Source organism: Sceloporus occidentalis, unplaced genomic scaffold (assembly GCF_023333645.1).
Source record: "Sceloporus occidentalis isolate IW3139 unplaced genomic scaffold, rSceOcc1.0.p SCAF_3, whole genome shotgun sequence".
Lineage (NCBI taxonomy): Eukaryota > Metazoa > Chordata > Lepidosauria > Squamata > Phrynosomatidae > Sceloporus > Sceloporus occidentalis.
In genome coordinates this window covers 1,011,452-1,027,445 of record NW_028316983.1, presented here as the reverse complement: position 1 = coordinate 1,027,445, position 15,994 = coordinate 1,011,452, and the positions used below count along the sequence as shown (strand labels likewise).

The 15,994-nt window shown below is 49.9% G+C and overlaps 1 protein-coding gene across 1 annotated transcript; it reads right to left on the bottom strand.

The window, feature by feature from the left end:
* Window positions 1-2,836: 2,836 nt before the first annotated feature.
* On the bottom strand, window positions 2,837-10,763 carry TNNC2 (troponin C2, fast skeletal type). Its single transcript, XM_089513402.1, has 6 exons — window positions 10,656-10,763; window positions 9,314-9,365; window positions 6,716-6,859; window positions 6,513-6,627; window positions 4,141-4,277; window positions 2,837-3,103 (listed from the first exon to the last, which is right to left on the bottom strand). Exons 1-6 carry the CDS (start codon window positions 10,656-10,658, stop codon window positions 3,072-3,074), a joined length of 483 nt encoding a protein of 160 aa, XP_089369528.1. The 5' UTR covers window positions 10,659-10,763; the 3' UTR covers window positions 2,837-3,071.
* Window positions 10,764-15,994: the final 5,231 nt, after the last annotated feature.

Genomic DNA, 15,994 nt, shown 5'->3' with positions numbered 1-15,994 from the left:
TTGCCTCTAGACTACGTAAAGTTTTCCTGATGCAAAACATGGAGACTTCTTGAGAAATCCAGTGTTCTCTACCTATATAGGAGCCTGTGGCTTCACAAAGGAGGGAGGCATGCTGGGTTGCAAGGAACCGTCTTCTTTGAATTGCAAATGGACATTGGACTTTGAGAATCTCCCAGTGACCGCATGGCCTGCAGATCGCCCTCCCTGCCATTTGAACTAAGACCAGAAGCTGCAAAATGCAGGCCTGTGTCTAACATCTTCCATTTGTTTCTCCTGTTTGCCCGATGAAGAAGAAGTCAGTGTGACTTCGAAAGCTTGCAGCAGGTAATTGTGCATCTTGGTTGGCCCAATAAAGGTATCGTTGTTTGGATGTTATTGGAAATGAATTCAGTGTTTAGACTTGGGTCCCATCTCCAACAGATCTCATTATGTATATGCAAATATTCCAAAATCCCAAACAGTTCTGGTATCAAGCGATTTGGAATAAGGGAGACTCGGCCTGTACTCCTTGCAGGAGAAGCACCAAACTGGAGAGGACTTAACTCTGTGGCTTGGACTGGGCTTTGGACCTCCTTTCCCTCCTTCCATGAAGGAAGACATGCTCTTAACTGTGTTGAACCTCCCTACAAGCTCTGTGGAGAAGAGGGACTTCCTCCTTGTTGTTGCAATACTTTAATGTCCTGGGCTGGTAGATTAGTGATTTATTTGCATAGCTAATGCTGTGAGTGCCTGCCTGGTTTCGTCTCTCGGAGGCAAAAATGCTCATTGAGGTGTTTGTCCCTGTTCAAGTTCTGCCCTAAAGGTGTCTGGAGCTATTTTCCCTCTTTGCCCTACCTCCCCTGCTTCCCCAATGCAAGCTTTGGATTATTTTGCACACAATTCCCCTGTTACAACAGCTCTGCTGGTTTCTGGGCATAATTGTGAAAGGGATGGATTATGATGAACGATAAAGCAATGCATGCCTGGGGTGCTGCTTGAAGGGCTGTATCTTCCAGAATGGCGAAAGGTCTGGAAACCACCGAGCCCAGGCTGGGAGAAGCATCTTAGAGGGCTGGGTATGTTTAGCCGAGGGAAGAGAAAGTTAAGGTGTGACATGATAGCCTTGGTTAAACATTCGGAGGGGTGTCACATTGAGGATGGAGGAAGCTTGTTTTCTGCTGCTCCAGAGACTAGGTCCCAATGAAGCAATGGATGCAAGCTCCAGGAAAAGAGATTCCAGCTCAACATTAGGAGGAACTCCCTGATGGCAAGAGCTATTTGACTGTGGAATACATTGCTGCCTTGGAGTTTGATGGAGTCTCCTTCTCTGGAAGTCTTTAAACAGAGGCTGGGTGGCCATCTGTCCCAGGGAGGGCTTGGATTGTGTCTTCCTGCATGGCAGAAGGGAGTTGGGCTGGATGGCCCTTTTGGGTCTCTTCCAACTCTATGATTCTAGGCATAGTTGATTCATCCAAAGTTCTGGAGGCTTTTATCTTCCATTGCGTTGTTTACAAGCTGACGCAATGTATCTATGCAAGAAGGCCCTCCCTTCATCCACCATCTTGAAGGAGAGAAAGGCCAGCCAGCAAAAACAGGCCTCCGACTCTGCTGGACTTTTCCCCTTCCCCATTGCCATTCCCTTCTCCTTTCGTGTCTTGTCTTTTTTTAGATTGTAAGCCTGAGGACAGGGAAATGTCTAATTAACAAATTGTAAGCCGCTCTGATGGCCTTTTGGCTGAAGATCGGGGTATAAATAAATAAGTATTATTATTATTATTATTATTATATTACAGAAAAAGAGATTCCGGCTCAACATTAGGTAGAATGTCCCGAGAGTAAGGGCTGTTCAACAGTGGAACACATTCCTTCCTCGGAGTGTAATGGAGCCTCCTTCCTTAGAGGTCTTTAAGCAGAGGCTGGATGGCCATTTTTCAAAGATGCTTTGATTGAGAGTTCCTGCATGGCAGAAGAAGGGGGCTGGACCGGATGGCCCTTCTTGGGGTCTCTTCCAACTCTAGGATTCTATGATTCTCTTTATATAAGCAGCCTTGGGGGAACTGATTGCTTTACAAGACCAGGTCTTTTCCTAATGTGCTGTGCTGCTTTTATTATTTGCTTTTGAGTCAATGGTTTTATTTCTATGGACACTGATACTGGTTGAGATCCCACCTCTGGAGACACGCATGCACCCTATGGCTATATCGCCCAACACTGCTGTCTAGACCACCATGCCAGCAGCACAGCCATCTCCATGTTGTTGGAAAACAGGGAGCAGAGATGCATCCCAGCTGGACATGCAGCATCTGGCATAGGCTGAGATCTCCGGGGGTCTCTCTGCAGATGATGTCCTTGCAGCATGTCCAGATACAGGAAAAGAGCAGGAGGCATCTCTGCTCACTTCCCTTCTTTCCAGCAACACAGAAATGACCGTGTTATCAGCTTACATGGTTTGCAAGGTCTTTGCATTTTGGCCCTTGCGTTTACAGGTGATTTTACCTGTCATTCTTTGTTTCGTCATCCACCTTGAGTTCTAACTTGGGGGAGCAGATGAGGTATAATCACAGTGAGGAGATGTCATGTGCCCACATCAATTCCATTTGTGGCTTCATGAGTGATGTGGAGACCCAGAAGAGGTGACCCCTAGGAGCCAACTCACAGTGGTTCTTTCCTTGGTTTGGTCTTAGAGGCATCTCCCTTCCCAGGTTCTAGGTTGGTGATGCATAGAACCCGATGGCACCTGGACGGAGTGTGTGTCATCACCCAGGGTGCCAAGACCAAGCCTGCCATCAACCCTCCCTCCCCTGGCGCCCACTGCAGACCACCCTCCTCAAGCTTCCCCCTTCCATCTTCAAGCCAGTTTCCAGTCCTTTGCTCTTTATTGAGATGTCAATCTTATAAACAGAATTTCAGGGGTTTGGAAGAAGGAGAGAGTTGAGCAAAAAGGAGTCTTGGAGCTGTGTGGAGCAGGCTGGAACAGGAGCAAGGGTGCGCGTGAGCGTGGCACGGCGAGGCGGCCGGAGCCGAGGCAAGGGGTGGCCGTCTGGGCTGCTGGTGTTGGCCACCGGACTTGCAGGAATGTCTCCGAAGGCACTTTACTGCACACCCTCCATCATCTTGAGGAACTCTGTGGGAAGAGGAAAGAAGATCCATCAGCCCCGAAGATGGAGTGGGGCAGCCAAGCAAAGGACTGGTTGGTGCCCTAGCGCAAGCGCTCAACCAGAGACCTGCGCAGTGGTCCTTATGTCCAGCCACCCATAGACTCAGCCATCCAGAATCTCATACCACCAAGTCCCAAGGTGTAAAGCTTTGATGGTGTCTTCCTGCATGGCAGAATGGGGTTAGACTTTATGGCCCTTGAGGTCTCTTCCAACTCTATGATTCTATGAAACCTCCAAAGAAGGAGACTCCACCAGAGTCTCCGAGGCAGGAGTGTCTTCCTCTATCGAACAGCACTCACCATCAAGAAGTTCTTGCTAATGTTTAGGTGGAATCTCTTTTCCCGTAGTTTGAGCAATGGGTTCAAATTACAGGAAAAGAGATTCCACCTCAGTATTAGGAAGAACAGATGCTGCTGCCTTGATGGGTGGCGAAGTCTCCTTCTTTGGAGGTTTTCAAAGGCTGGATGGCCATCTGTCCCAGGGAGGGCTTTGATTTTGTGTTCTTACATGGCTGAAGTGGGTTGGACTGGATGACCCCAGGGGGTCTCTTCCAGCCCTATGATTCTATGATTCTCAGAGCTGAAATCACACGTTTTGGCTGGGAAGATGCTCAGGGAGCTGGATGTAGCCAGGTGGAGTTGACAGCAGCAGCAAGAGATGCCAGGCCTGTTGCTCTGCATCTCTGGTCTATTGGTTGAGGGTGCAAATCAAAGGGAAGCCCCAGGACCTTGGTGAGATTAAGCTAAGGTGGGCAAATGTTGGAGGTTAGGGGGCTATGTTGCAATTGCATAGCCTTCTGGGCCCCTCTAGACTGTTTTATTCAACACCAAGTGACCTGAAAGTGGAAATAAAAGGGAGGCCAGGAGGCCATATGTGGCCCACAGCCGATTCTTTCTGCACCCTGGACTATGGGAATGGGAATGAATGGGTGCATGGCCTGGGCACATTGCTGCAGATCCATCTCCCACCCACTGGGGAGGTCAGCCCTGTTGGAGTCACTCACCATCAAAGTCAATCCGGCCATCGTTGTTTTTGTCTCCGTCCTTCATGAGTTCCTCAATCTCCTCTTCAGTGACGCTCTCCCCGGATGCCCGGAAGATCTCCACCAGCTCTTCAGCGTCCAGGTAGCCATCGGCATTCCTGTTGCAGGGGACAGTCATGAGCCGGGGAAGTTTGAGCTTCTTGACCTCCCACTGACCAGAGGGACAATCCCACCAGCAAAAGATCTGAGAGAGGAGGACCCTGCAACACCTCACTGGTGAAAACTGGGACACGAGTGGCCAAACAACAACAGCGTGTGGCCCTGATAGGAAATGTCATTAATAAGGCCAGAAGAAGCTGCAGCAGCTTGCTTTTGTCTGAGTCTACAGCTGAAGGACAAGATTCTGGCCCCTTTTCTCCTCTCTGAGTTAAGTGAATGCAAACTCCTTTTGCACTGTGACCTCAGTACGCATCTGAAGATGAACTGGGAAAGTGGGAGGTGGAGAGAGAAATGGGGGGATTTTAAAAGCAGCTGGAAAAGTTTGACAGCAGGGGGTTAATTGGAAACCCTCCCCCCCATATCCATGGATTCATCCGCCAAGACTTCAAAATATTCAAAAAATTATAAACAAATTCCAAAAAGCAGATCTTAGTTTTGCTGTTTTATATAAGGGACACCATTTGACTAAGCATCCATGGATTTTGGATCTTCCTGGAACCAAACCCCAGTGGATATACCAAGGTCGCACTGTATTTCAAGTTGTTGTTTATTTATCTCTATTGCCATCCATTTACATTCTGGGATTTGTAGTTTGTGGCTTCAACTGGCCCAGCTGGCGTGGACATTTTTCAAACCTTTCAATCTGGGCTTTCCCTGGTTTTCCAGGACAAAAGGTAAGCCTATCCTCGCACTTCCTTCTGGGGTTGGCACAGCTGAGCAGTGGGGCATGTGCCCCATAAGGCCTGGTCAAGCATACAGGACGCCCAGCGGTGCCCCTTGCAATGTGCGCATGCCATGGCTGGTGAGAAAGCTGAGACGTTCCCTGGGAGGCGATAGTGGACACCGGCACAATTAGCCACCTTGAAACTTGAGAGGAGCGGTGGAGGCTGAGCCAGTTGGACACTCTGTGGAGAGCAGCTTCTAGAAAGGACTGCGGTCTTGCCTTGTTTTAATGGCAGGCTGGAAGGCAAATGAGGAGCCCAAGGGGGGACTCTGCATCCAAGCCTTCAAGCAACGGCTGGTTCTGCTTGTGCACATCCACACTCAGCCTCACCGGCTACCCAAGAGGGAATGCCAGGGCATCCAGACACACCAGACATGATGCCACATCAGGTCCAGGTGCCATTTCTGAGCAGTTTTGGTCCCAACTTGACCAAAGGTGGGTGAAAAAGCATGACTAGGCATGCTCCTTTTCCAGGATATGCCCTACTTTTCATCCTTTCTATTCAGGAGTAGTTACAATATGTTCTCCATGCTAAGAAGCATGAATGCAGTCAAGAAATAAGAAGAAGACTGGGAATGGGAGGGGCAGCTATAAAAGAACCGGAAAAGATACTGAAGGGCAAAGACATATGACTGAGCACTAAAGTCAGAATGATCCAGGCTATTGTATTCCCCATCATCTCCATGAAAGCATGTGAGAACTGGACAGTGAAGGGAGCAGACAGAAAGAAAACCAACTCCTTTGAAATGTGAGGCTGGAGAAGAGGACTTAGGATCCCATGGACAGCCAAGAAAAGAAACAAATGTGTTCTTGAACAGGTCAGACCAGGGTTCTCCTTTGAAGCAAAGATGATCAAGCGGAGACTATCCTACTTTGGCCACATCATGAGAAGGCATGGATCACTAGGAAAAACAATAATGTCAGGAAAGGTAGAGGGGAGAAGAAAGAGAGGAAGACCACAAACCAGATGGATAGACTTGATCAGGGCATTATGGGCAGGGGCTTGTTGCAGGATCTGGGCAAAACTGCAGCGGAGGAGAGGGATTCTTGGAGATGGCTCATCCACAGGGGAGCCATGAGTCCAAACTGACTCAAGGGCAGCTAACAACAACAACTACAAGAAGTTTGAATTTGCATTTATATTGGTGTTGTTAGTTTTTATTTTGCAATGCCCTACATTGTTCTTAAATGCCCTACATTTTGCAGATCCTTGCCCTCCTTTGCCGTTAGGACACCTGGTCATCCTGGTGAAAAGGCTTAACAGGAACATTTCTAGGTGCTTTCCTGGCATTTGAGGCCATGGGGGGTGTTAAAACCACCTGGAAATTGACCCTAAAATATGTTTGAAATGGGGCAGGGGGGCAAACCAACCCCAGTGGAAGTGAGGGCCTAAGTGCTTTTTGACATCCTCCTGTCTCTCCTGCCAAGGGGTGGGACTTCCTGTCCTCACCTGTCAAAAATGCGGAAGCATTCGGCCAGCTCTTCCTCGGACTTTCCCTTGGCATCCTCTTTCATCTGGCGCACCATCATGACCAAGAACTCTTCAAAGTCAATGGTTCCGCTGCCTGTGAGTTGGGAGGAGACGTGTTTGTCAGCCATCACGGCCCCTCTCCATCACCCCCCACACCCCAAGGATGACCACTGGCTCCTCACCATCCTCGTCCACCTCCTCTATGATGGCGTCCAGCTCTTCCTTGGTGGGTGTCTGGCCCAGCATCCTCATGACGGTACCCAACTCCTTGGTGCTGATGTCACCGCCGCCATCAGCGTCAAACATGTCAAAAGCAGCTTTGAATTCTGCAAGTGAGAAGAACCAGGCAGGGATTGAGATACAAAGCAAGTGCAGGCAAGGAACCAAGCATGGGCTGTGAACTGGCTTGTGGAAGGGTGCTCCCCTGCTTCTGTGGGTCACTGTGGTCTTTGTACATCGACTGGCATCGTATGTTTCAAGATTTGTTGTTGTTGTTGTTGTGTGCCTTCAAGTCAATTCTGACTTATGGCCAACCTAAGGTGAACCTACCATGGCTGCTTTTTTACAGGTTTCTTCAGACGTTTGCCATGGCCTTCCCTTGAAGCTGAGACAGTGTGACCTGCCTAAGGTCATCCAGTGGTTTTACATGGTCAAGCTGGGAATTAAACCCTGGCCTCCAGAGTCATAGTTCAGCACTCAAACCACTACACCTTGCCTTTGTTGTTGTTAACAGAGGCTGGATGGTCATCTGTCAGAGGATGCTTTGATTGGGAGTTCCTGCATGGCAAGATGTGGTTGGACTGGATGGCCCTTCTTGGGGTCTCTTCCAACTCTATGGTTCTATGATTCTGTTCTATGATTCTATGTTGTTGTGTGCCTTCAAGTCCTTTATGACTTATGGAAACCCTAAGGCAACCCTGTCATAGGGTTTTCTTGGCAAGATTGGTTCAGAGGAGGTTTGCCATGGCCTTCCCCTGAAGCTGAGAGAGTGTGACTTGCCTAAGGTCACTAGTGGGTTGCCTTAGGGTTGCCGTAAGTCAGAAATGACTTGAAGGCACACAACTGCAACAACAATATACGATAACCATCTTTAAACATGGAGCCTGCTTGTTTTCTGCTGCTTTAGAGACTAGGAAACTTCATTTTATCATCATTTTTATTAGGTTTCCAATATGGTTGTTTATTTAATTGCTTTATAACTTTTTATTTTCTCCACTGTTTTCACTATATTTTGTTTTAATGCCTGAGCTGCACTGGGTCCCACTGTCCAGAGAATAACGCAAGGTGTGAATTCAATAAATATAACTACGTAGGGAAGGAATGGAACCATGCAGCTAGCCAGATTACCTGGGACTGCTACTCACCACTGAGGCTGCATCCACACTAGAGAAATAACCTGGTTTGGTACCGCTTTAACGCTATCTGGCCCAAGGCTATGGAATTCTGGGAGTTGGAGTTTGTTGTGGGGCCCACTCCAACTCCCAGAATTCTATAGCCTTGAGCCAGGGCAGTTAAACTGGTGCTAAACCTAGTTATTTCTCCAGTGTGGATGCAGCCAAAGTGTGTTGGCTGGGAGAGCTGATGGGAGTTGCAGTCCATCACAATCTGGAGGGCTATTGGATTCCCACCTTGATTGAGGGGCTTCTGCAACCCCTTGAAAGCAGCAATGGGACCCCAGGACACTTTGGGGGCTTTAGTGAGGCAGAGGCACAGTCTCCCCCATTCTCTGCTCCCCATATGGGACAAGGGCAGGGTAACCAGGCATCCTCCTTTTCCAGTGCAGCCTTTTGCCCTGCTGGAATTCCGAAATGTCCTCCATTTTGAGAACGATTAAAAAAGCAAGAATTTACATTTGCATGAGTGTTCTTAGCTTTTTATTTGGTCATGTTGTGCCTTCTTGTCTTGAATGTCCTACACTTTGTGGTGCCTTGTCCTCCTTTGCGGTGATGACATCTGGACACCCTGGGCAAGGGGTCAGGACTGGGCCAGAAGGGAGCAGCAGATGCCCCACCATTTGCCCGACTGACCTTTGGGCTCCAAGATTTCCCCTCTTGCAAGAGGCAAAGGAGCTGTCTGACATGCCACCCAGGGGTCCCTTCTGGGCCTGCAATAGAAGAGACCCTCCACTTTTCTCCAGCCCTGGCAGCGGTCAAGCACTTGACCCTCCAGACCCCTGCTCTCTTTCTCTCATTTGGGGCCTTTGGTCCTCAGGAAAGCTGGATGGCTGCTGTGTCTAGATGTTTGTGATGCTCTCTATGCTATTACACACATTTCTTCTTTTATCTCCCTCCTGCCTTCTCCCCAGCCCTTTGTTTTTAATAGGATCGTTACTTTTGCTTTTTAAATTGGTTTTGTAGTTGTTGTTGTGTGCCTTCAAGTCAGTCCTGACTTAGGCAACCCTAAAGCAAACCTATCAAGGAGTTTTCTTGGCAAGTTTCTTCAAAGGGAATTTGCCATCGCCATCCTCTGAGGCTGTGAGAGTGTGACTTTCCCAAGGTCTCTCAGTGGGTTTACATGGCTGGGCCAGGATTCGAACCACCATCCCACACTGGATGACTAGTTGATTTTTTTTAGCTTGATTCTATTCTACTCTGCAGGGTAAAAAGGCAGCCTAGATAATGAATCCTTTGGCTAAGCATCTCAGTTCCAGCCTTGGCAATGGTCAAGCATTTGACCCTCTGAGGCCCCTGTTGACCACCCCACTGGGGGGTCCTTGACCAGCTAGGCAGTGCCTAGCCTTTTCCTTACCCCCCCCTTTCCCGGGACTCCCTCCGCCTTACCTGCAATCATCTCCTCGCTCAGGTAGGACCTGGCCTCCGCCTGCTGGTCCGTCTGGAAGGCAAGCACACAGAATGTCAACACTGGTCCAGAGGGAGGCCCAGATGCCCCCCACTCAGCTCCCCCCAAACTCCACCAAGGCACCCCAAGGGGGCTGTTTCTCAGGACCCTCCTTTCCTCCTTGGGTCAGTTGGACCCCTGAAGCCCCTCCTGCCCTGGGCCCTGGGCCTTGGTACTGAGAGGGACCTGAATCACCCCCAAACCATGGGGGCACCTCCCTGCAAAGGGATTCCTAGCACCTGGGCCTTGGGGCCCTGGGAGGCTAGCATTGTCATATGGGCATGGCAGGAGAGGCCCATGCCAAAAATGGATCAAACCACTACCATTCCTAAAGGGCAGTTGCTTGCACCAGAGCCCCTCTAGCAAGTCCTGGGGCCATCTGCTCTCTTAGGGCTCCTTGGGCAAGCAAAGGGCTGCTTGGTTTTCAGTGATGAAAGGTCTGCCCAGCTGTTAGCATCTCTGCAAAGGTCCTGGGGTCCTCTTTCAAGGAGTGGGGCAACTGGTGCCCGCTTCCACCCTGGTCTTGATCTTCCTTCTTTCCGCCCAGGTGCCATCGTCCACCCAGATCTTCTGGGTCCGGCTGGTGAGCCTCAAGAGGCCTCCCATGGTGGTGGCAGCCAGCGCCGTCCAGGATGGGCGATGCTTCTTGAGCCGGACTATTCTTAGCAGTGCCTCTGGACCGCCTTGTAAGGGGAGCAACAGGCTGGACGCCAGCTGCTCCAGCACCTGTTGGCTGTCGGATTGGGTTACTCCTTCGAGCCTTTGGGTCTTGTCTCCTTTCCGGCCAATTCTTGTGACCAGAGGCTCATTTTTCTCTCTGGCTGTGCTCTTCGTGTCCTTGGCCAGATCCTGGGAGAGCTCTGGGCCCCAGTCGGAGGCATCCAGACCCTTTTTCTGCAGAGTCCTGGCCTGGCTCTTCCACCCCAAACTCCACAAGGAAGGAGATTTGACCAAGCAAAGGAGACTGGCACTCTCTCTTCCATCAAAAGTGGTCTCTTTCTGCCAACTCCCTCCCAGGAGTGTCTCAGTGCTCCTTCTTTGCTTCCCTCCCCAGCCACCTTCATCCACCCCAATCCCACCCCACTGCAACCCCCAGACCAGCAGCCTCGGCCAAAGGGTCCCAGTGTCCGCTCAGCCCCACACAGAGCTCTTGCCAATTGTGCACAATCCACGGTCTGGTTTGGCATCCTTGGGAGGAGGTCCAGCTCCAACCGTCTTGGCCACCACCGCCTTCCTCACACACATATGGGCCTTCATGCCCATGGTTCGACCATGCTTGCTTACCATGTTGGCAGATCAAGGCACCCCACTGCAACCCAGAAAGACAAGAACCGTCACCAAGTCCCACTTCTGCTGCTCCAAAGCAGAGGGCAAACCACCCCGTCCAGGGGGCTGGCAGCCCAATTTGTACCCCATCATTATCTGGGCAGGGACCAGGAATTGGATGCCGGTGAGAGGCAGCTCTCTGGATGGCCAATGGCCTTCTTCCTTGCCTGCCCATTGGTCAGTGAGGCATTTGACCAAATTTAGGAAAGCCACTCCTGACAGTGTCCAGCTGGGCTCAGGGAGCCTCAGGGAGAAATCCTACCCCAGACGGCGGAGGGGATGGCAAGGTATTGACGACAGATGAGGGGCGGGGGTCAGTGTGCAATGGATGCAGGCATGCCCATCTGCTGAGCTCCTGCCCCACTTCTGCAGGGGTAAAAATAGACCCACCCCATATGGAGAAGGGAGCACTGGCCCACTTCGAGGGGGTCTTGCCTCTAAGGCTGTTCCCTTGCAAGGGGGGGGGTCTTCATTATGATAGAAGGGGTGGCTCTGCATGCCTCTCCCCCACATCACTCAGCCTTGGGGTCTTGGCTGTGGGGAGAGGGGCAGGCATGCAGAGCATTCATCCCCTTGCCTTCATTCCTTTTCCAGCAGCCTTCCTTGGCTCCCAACTGTTCTGTCCCGTTTTGTTGACACGGGGATCTGGTTTCCCCATAATGTGGGGGGAAAGAAGGCCGGGAAGAAAAGACACCAAGCCTTCACACTCATTGCACTACTCCAGGAGACAGGTGGATCTGTGAGTTCGCCCCATTGCTAAAAGGCTGATGCCCTGGAAACACAAAATGCCCATAGGACCAGTGGCGTCACTGGGAGAGTGCATGGAATATGGATTGCACTGGGTGATTCCCCAAAAGTGCAGGAGGGGCAAGCACATGCCCTTCTTGGCTGCCCTGATGCTGGGCTTTCTCCCTGGGGAGGAAGCCCACTGATGGAGCAACAGAAGCGCCATAGCTAGTGATGCCACTGCATAGGGCAGAATGGGGAGCTGGGCAATGCAGGGGGGAGGGCAAGCAAGGGTATTCACATTCTGCTAGGAATTGTTCTGTCTGTGTGCCTTCAAGTCACCCGACAGCTTATGGGGACCCCATTAATATCAAGGGGTTTTCTTAAGCAAGAATTCCTCAGAGGGGCTTCTGCCAGTTCCTTCCCCTGAAAGGGAACCCACAGCATCTGGTATTTGTTGCTGGTTTCCCTTCCAAGGACTTACCAGGGATGACCCTGGTGCCTATATACAGATATATTTGGCTGGGATGAACAAGAAAATGGAAAGGGCTTGAATGTCAGCCACGGACTCTAAACAATGAAGGCTTGTTTAGATCCATGGTCGCTAACCTTCCTCCAAAGATCTGTGACTAACAGATATTTGCATCTGTTGCTATAAAACTATGGATGATGCACATATTGTATATCGGCTAGTATGAGGAGAGTGCTGGGTATGTTTAGCTTGGAGAAGAGAAGGTTAAGGTGGGAACATGATAGCCCTGTTTAAATATTTGAAGGGATGCCATACTGAGGACGGAGTAAATTTGTTTTCTGCTGCACCAGAAACTGGAACACGGAGCAGTGGATGTATATTACAGGAAAAGAGATTCCACCTCAGTGTTAGGAAGAACTTGCTGAAGATAGAGCTGTTCAACAGAGGAAGATACAGAGCCTGTGGAGGAGGCGCCTTCTTTAAGGTTTTCAAACAGAGGCTGGATGGCCAGATATCACTGGGAGGTTTTAATGGTGCCTTCCTGCATGGCAGAATGGCCTTTGGGCTCTCTTCCAACTCTAAAGTTCTACCTTTCTCTGATTATATATTCATCCCTCCATATTTGTGGCACTGATATTTGCGGATTTGATTATTCACAGATTTTAATTAATATGTTCTCTCTAGGAATATCTGAGTCCTCCAGTGCAACTCTATGGTCAATTTTAACTAAAAGTTCTACTGAAAGACCTAGAGATTCCTAGAGAGAACAATCTACTAGGCCTTTGTAGCTCCTCCAGCACCTCCAGCACAGTTCTATGGCCAGTGTCTGTTGGACGTTGACCATAGAGTTGCCCTGGAGGACCTAGAGTTTCCTAGAGAGAACACTCTACTAGGCCTTTATAGCTCCTCCAACGCAGTTCTATGGTCAGTGTCTATCGGACGTTGACCACAGAGTTGCCCTGGAGGTCCTAGAGATCCCTAGAGAGAATACTCTACTAGGCCTTTGTAGCTTTTCTAGCGTAGTTCTATGGCCAGTGTCTGTCGGATGTTGACCACAGAGTTGCCCTGGAGGACCTAGAGATTCCTAGAGAGGTGTCCTCTGAGGTCGAAACATGGTGTTTCTATTATCTGCAAGATTTTCCATATTCACGGGGGTCTTGTGCCTGTAACCCTAGTGAATATGGAGGGACAAGTGTATATCGATCACTGAAAGTTTGGGAGAGCAACTGTACACTTTGAAAAATGTATTTCTTGCACTTCCATGCAACGGATTTCCCTGTTTCCCAGCCCCGTTGGCTGCGTCCTGGTCTTATGAACCAGGTGCTGGGGGGCTTTCCCTGTGGGACTCCCAGCCAGGCCCCAAAGTGGAGGCAGAAGGGTTTGGAAATGCCCTGAGGATGGGCAGCAGCAGGTGCCTTGGCCCTGTCATCCCTCCCTTCCTCCCCTATTAATAGAAAGTCTTCTTAAGAAAACCTGCTGCTGCTGCTGATGATGATGATGAGGAGGAGGAGGCAGCAGTGGCTGCCAGTTGCTAAATAAGGCATCCCCCTCCGAACCACGTCCATCTCTTTTGGAACCTCAATGGCAGGGAAGGCCTTAAAGACACCTGGACAGGGTGGGGATGCAAACAAGGAGTGTGTCTTGGTGATGTTGCAAGACTGGAAGTGCAGCAGATGGAGGCCTGGGGCTCTTCAGGTTTGGGCCTCTGCCTGTCCCTGCTTCTGGCTGCCATGTGTCCCACAATACTGGTCCCCACTGCAGGGTCTCAGGGGTCAAAGTCCTGGGAGGTTTCCCAGTATGTAGGATCCGGGTTCGTCATAGAATCCTAGAGTTGGAATAAACCCCCAAAGGGCCATCCAGTCCAACCTTCATCCAGGAGGAATTCCCAAGTGTCCTCTATTCAGGATGACCAGTCACATCCTCCCTCTTTTCTTAGGACTTGTCTCCATTTAAACCTTCTATTCAGGAGGGATTCCAAAGATGTCTTCCATTCAGAGTGAAAACAAACATCCTGCTTTTCCTCCATTCTAGCCTTTTGCCTAGGAAGAATTCCAAAATGTCCTCCATCCAGGGTGACCAGACCTGTCCTCCTTTCCTAGGACTTGTCCTCCATTTCCATCTTCCATCTAGGAGGCATTCCCAAAATGTCCTCCATCCAGGGTGACCTGACATGTCCTCCCTCTTTTCCGGGGACTTGTCCTCCATTTCCACTTTCTATCCAGGAGGGATTCCTTCCAAGGATGTCCTCCATTTGGAGCAGTACTAAGAAGCAGTGTAGGTCCCTTCTGGGAGAAAGGTGGCATGCAAATGGGGTGAAATAATATATAACTAAACAAAGGGACATATTAAAACTAAATGACAGTGCTTGCCCATAGGGAAACATAGGTGACACATAGCTATTATGTGTCCCTATGCATCCCCATGGGCACATATTCTCCCAGGTTTCCAGTATTTCCCCAAGTATCTTTATAGGCCAGTCTTCCCCTGCCTTCCCTTGTTGTTAACTGCCCCCAAGTCAATCTGGACCCATGGCAACCCTACGGATGAGACATCTCCCAGACCCCCCTCTGTCCTCCCTTGTTCTGCTTAATTCCTGCAACCCCCAAAATCCCATCGTGACCTCCTTCATAGAGTCCATCTGCCATGCGGCCTTCCTCTCTTCCTCCCACCTTTCCCAGCATGACTCTGGTCTTCTCCAAGGAGCCCTTCCTTCTCAGGATGTGTCCGAAGTACGACAGCCTCAGTCTGGTCCTCTTGGCTTCTTCCAGGGAGGTCTCTGGCTTGATCTGCTCCAGGAGCCTCAGCCCTCTTTCCCAGCCCCACTTCATCTCCAAGGGATGGATTTCTTTCCTATCTTCTTTCTTAACTGTCCAGCTCTCATGTCCATCCAGGGCAGTCAGAGGGAAGGCAATGGCTTTGGTGCTCAGTTGGATATCTTTGCATTTTAGGACCTTCTCTAGTTCTTTCACAGCCGCTCTTCCCATTCTTACTCTGCTTCTGGTTTCCTGACTGCAGTCTCCATTTCTATCAATGTTTGATCCCAGGGATAGGGATCATAGAATCATAGAGTTGGAAGAGACTGCAATGCAGGAAATTTAAATCAAAGCATCCCCATTGAGAGATGGCCATCCAGCCTCTGCTTAAAGATCTCCAAAGAAGGAGACTCCACCACAATCTCTGAGGAAGGAGGGTGTTCCACACTCAAACAGCCTTTACCCAACATTGAGCTGGATTCTCTTTTCCTATAACTTGCATCCATTGCTCTGGGTCCTCAGGGAGGTAGCTAGGATTTTAGGAAGACTAAGTGCCACCATTATAATGGGGCCTGAATGTGGCAGTGCAGCAGCACACACCATTCATTTTTCTAATGGAAGGGGGGGTCCGGACCCCAAGAACCCCCCCCCCTTGGCTATGTCCCTGGGGTCCTGTTCTCTGGAGCAGCAGAAAACAAGCTTGCTCCCTCCTCAATATGACACCCCTTCAAGTATTTAAAGAGGGCTATCATCATATCACCCCTTAACCTTCTCTTCTCCAGGCTAAACATCTCCAGCAACTCCCTAAGTCTCTCCTCATAGGGCTTCATGGTTTCCAGACCCTTCACCATTTGGGTCTCCCTCCTTTGGACACATGGCTCCAGTTTCTCAATGTCCTTTTTGAATTGTTTTGCCCAGAACTGATCACAGTGTTATTCCAGGTGGGGCCTGAACAGAGCAGAATAGAGGGGCACTAGGACTTCCCTTGATCTGGACACTAGACTTTTATTGATGCAGCCTAGAATTGCATTGGCCTTTTTAGCTGCCGCATCGCACTCTTGACTCATGTTCAACTTATGGTCTACTGGGACTCCCAAATCCCTTTCACACGTAGTTTCATTCAGCCAGGTCTCCCCCATAATCCTATATCTCTGCATTTCATTTTTCTGCCCTAAGTGCAGTACCTTACATTTCTCCCTGTTGAATTTCATTTTGTTAGCTTTGGCCCAGCTTTCTAGTCTATTCAGGTCATTTTGAATCTTGATCCTGTCCTCTGGGGTATTAGCTATTCCTCCTAATTTGGTGTCATCTGCACATTTGATAAGTCTGCTCCCAATTCCGTCATC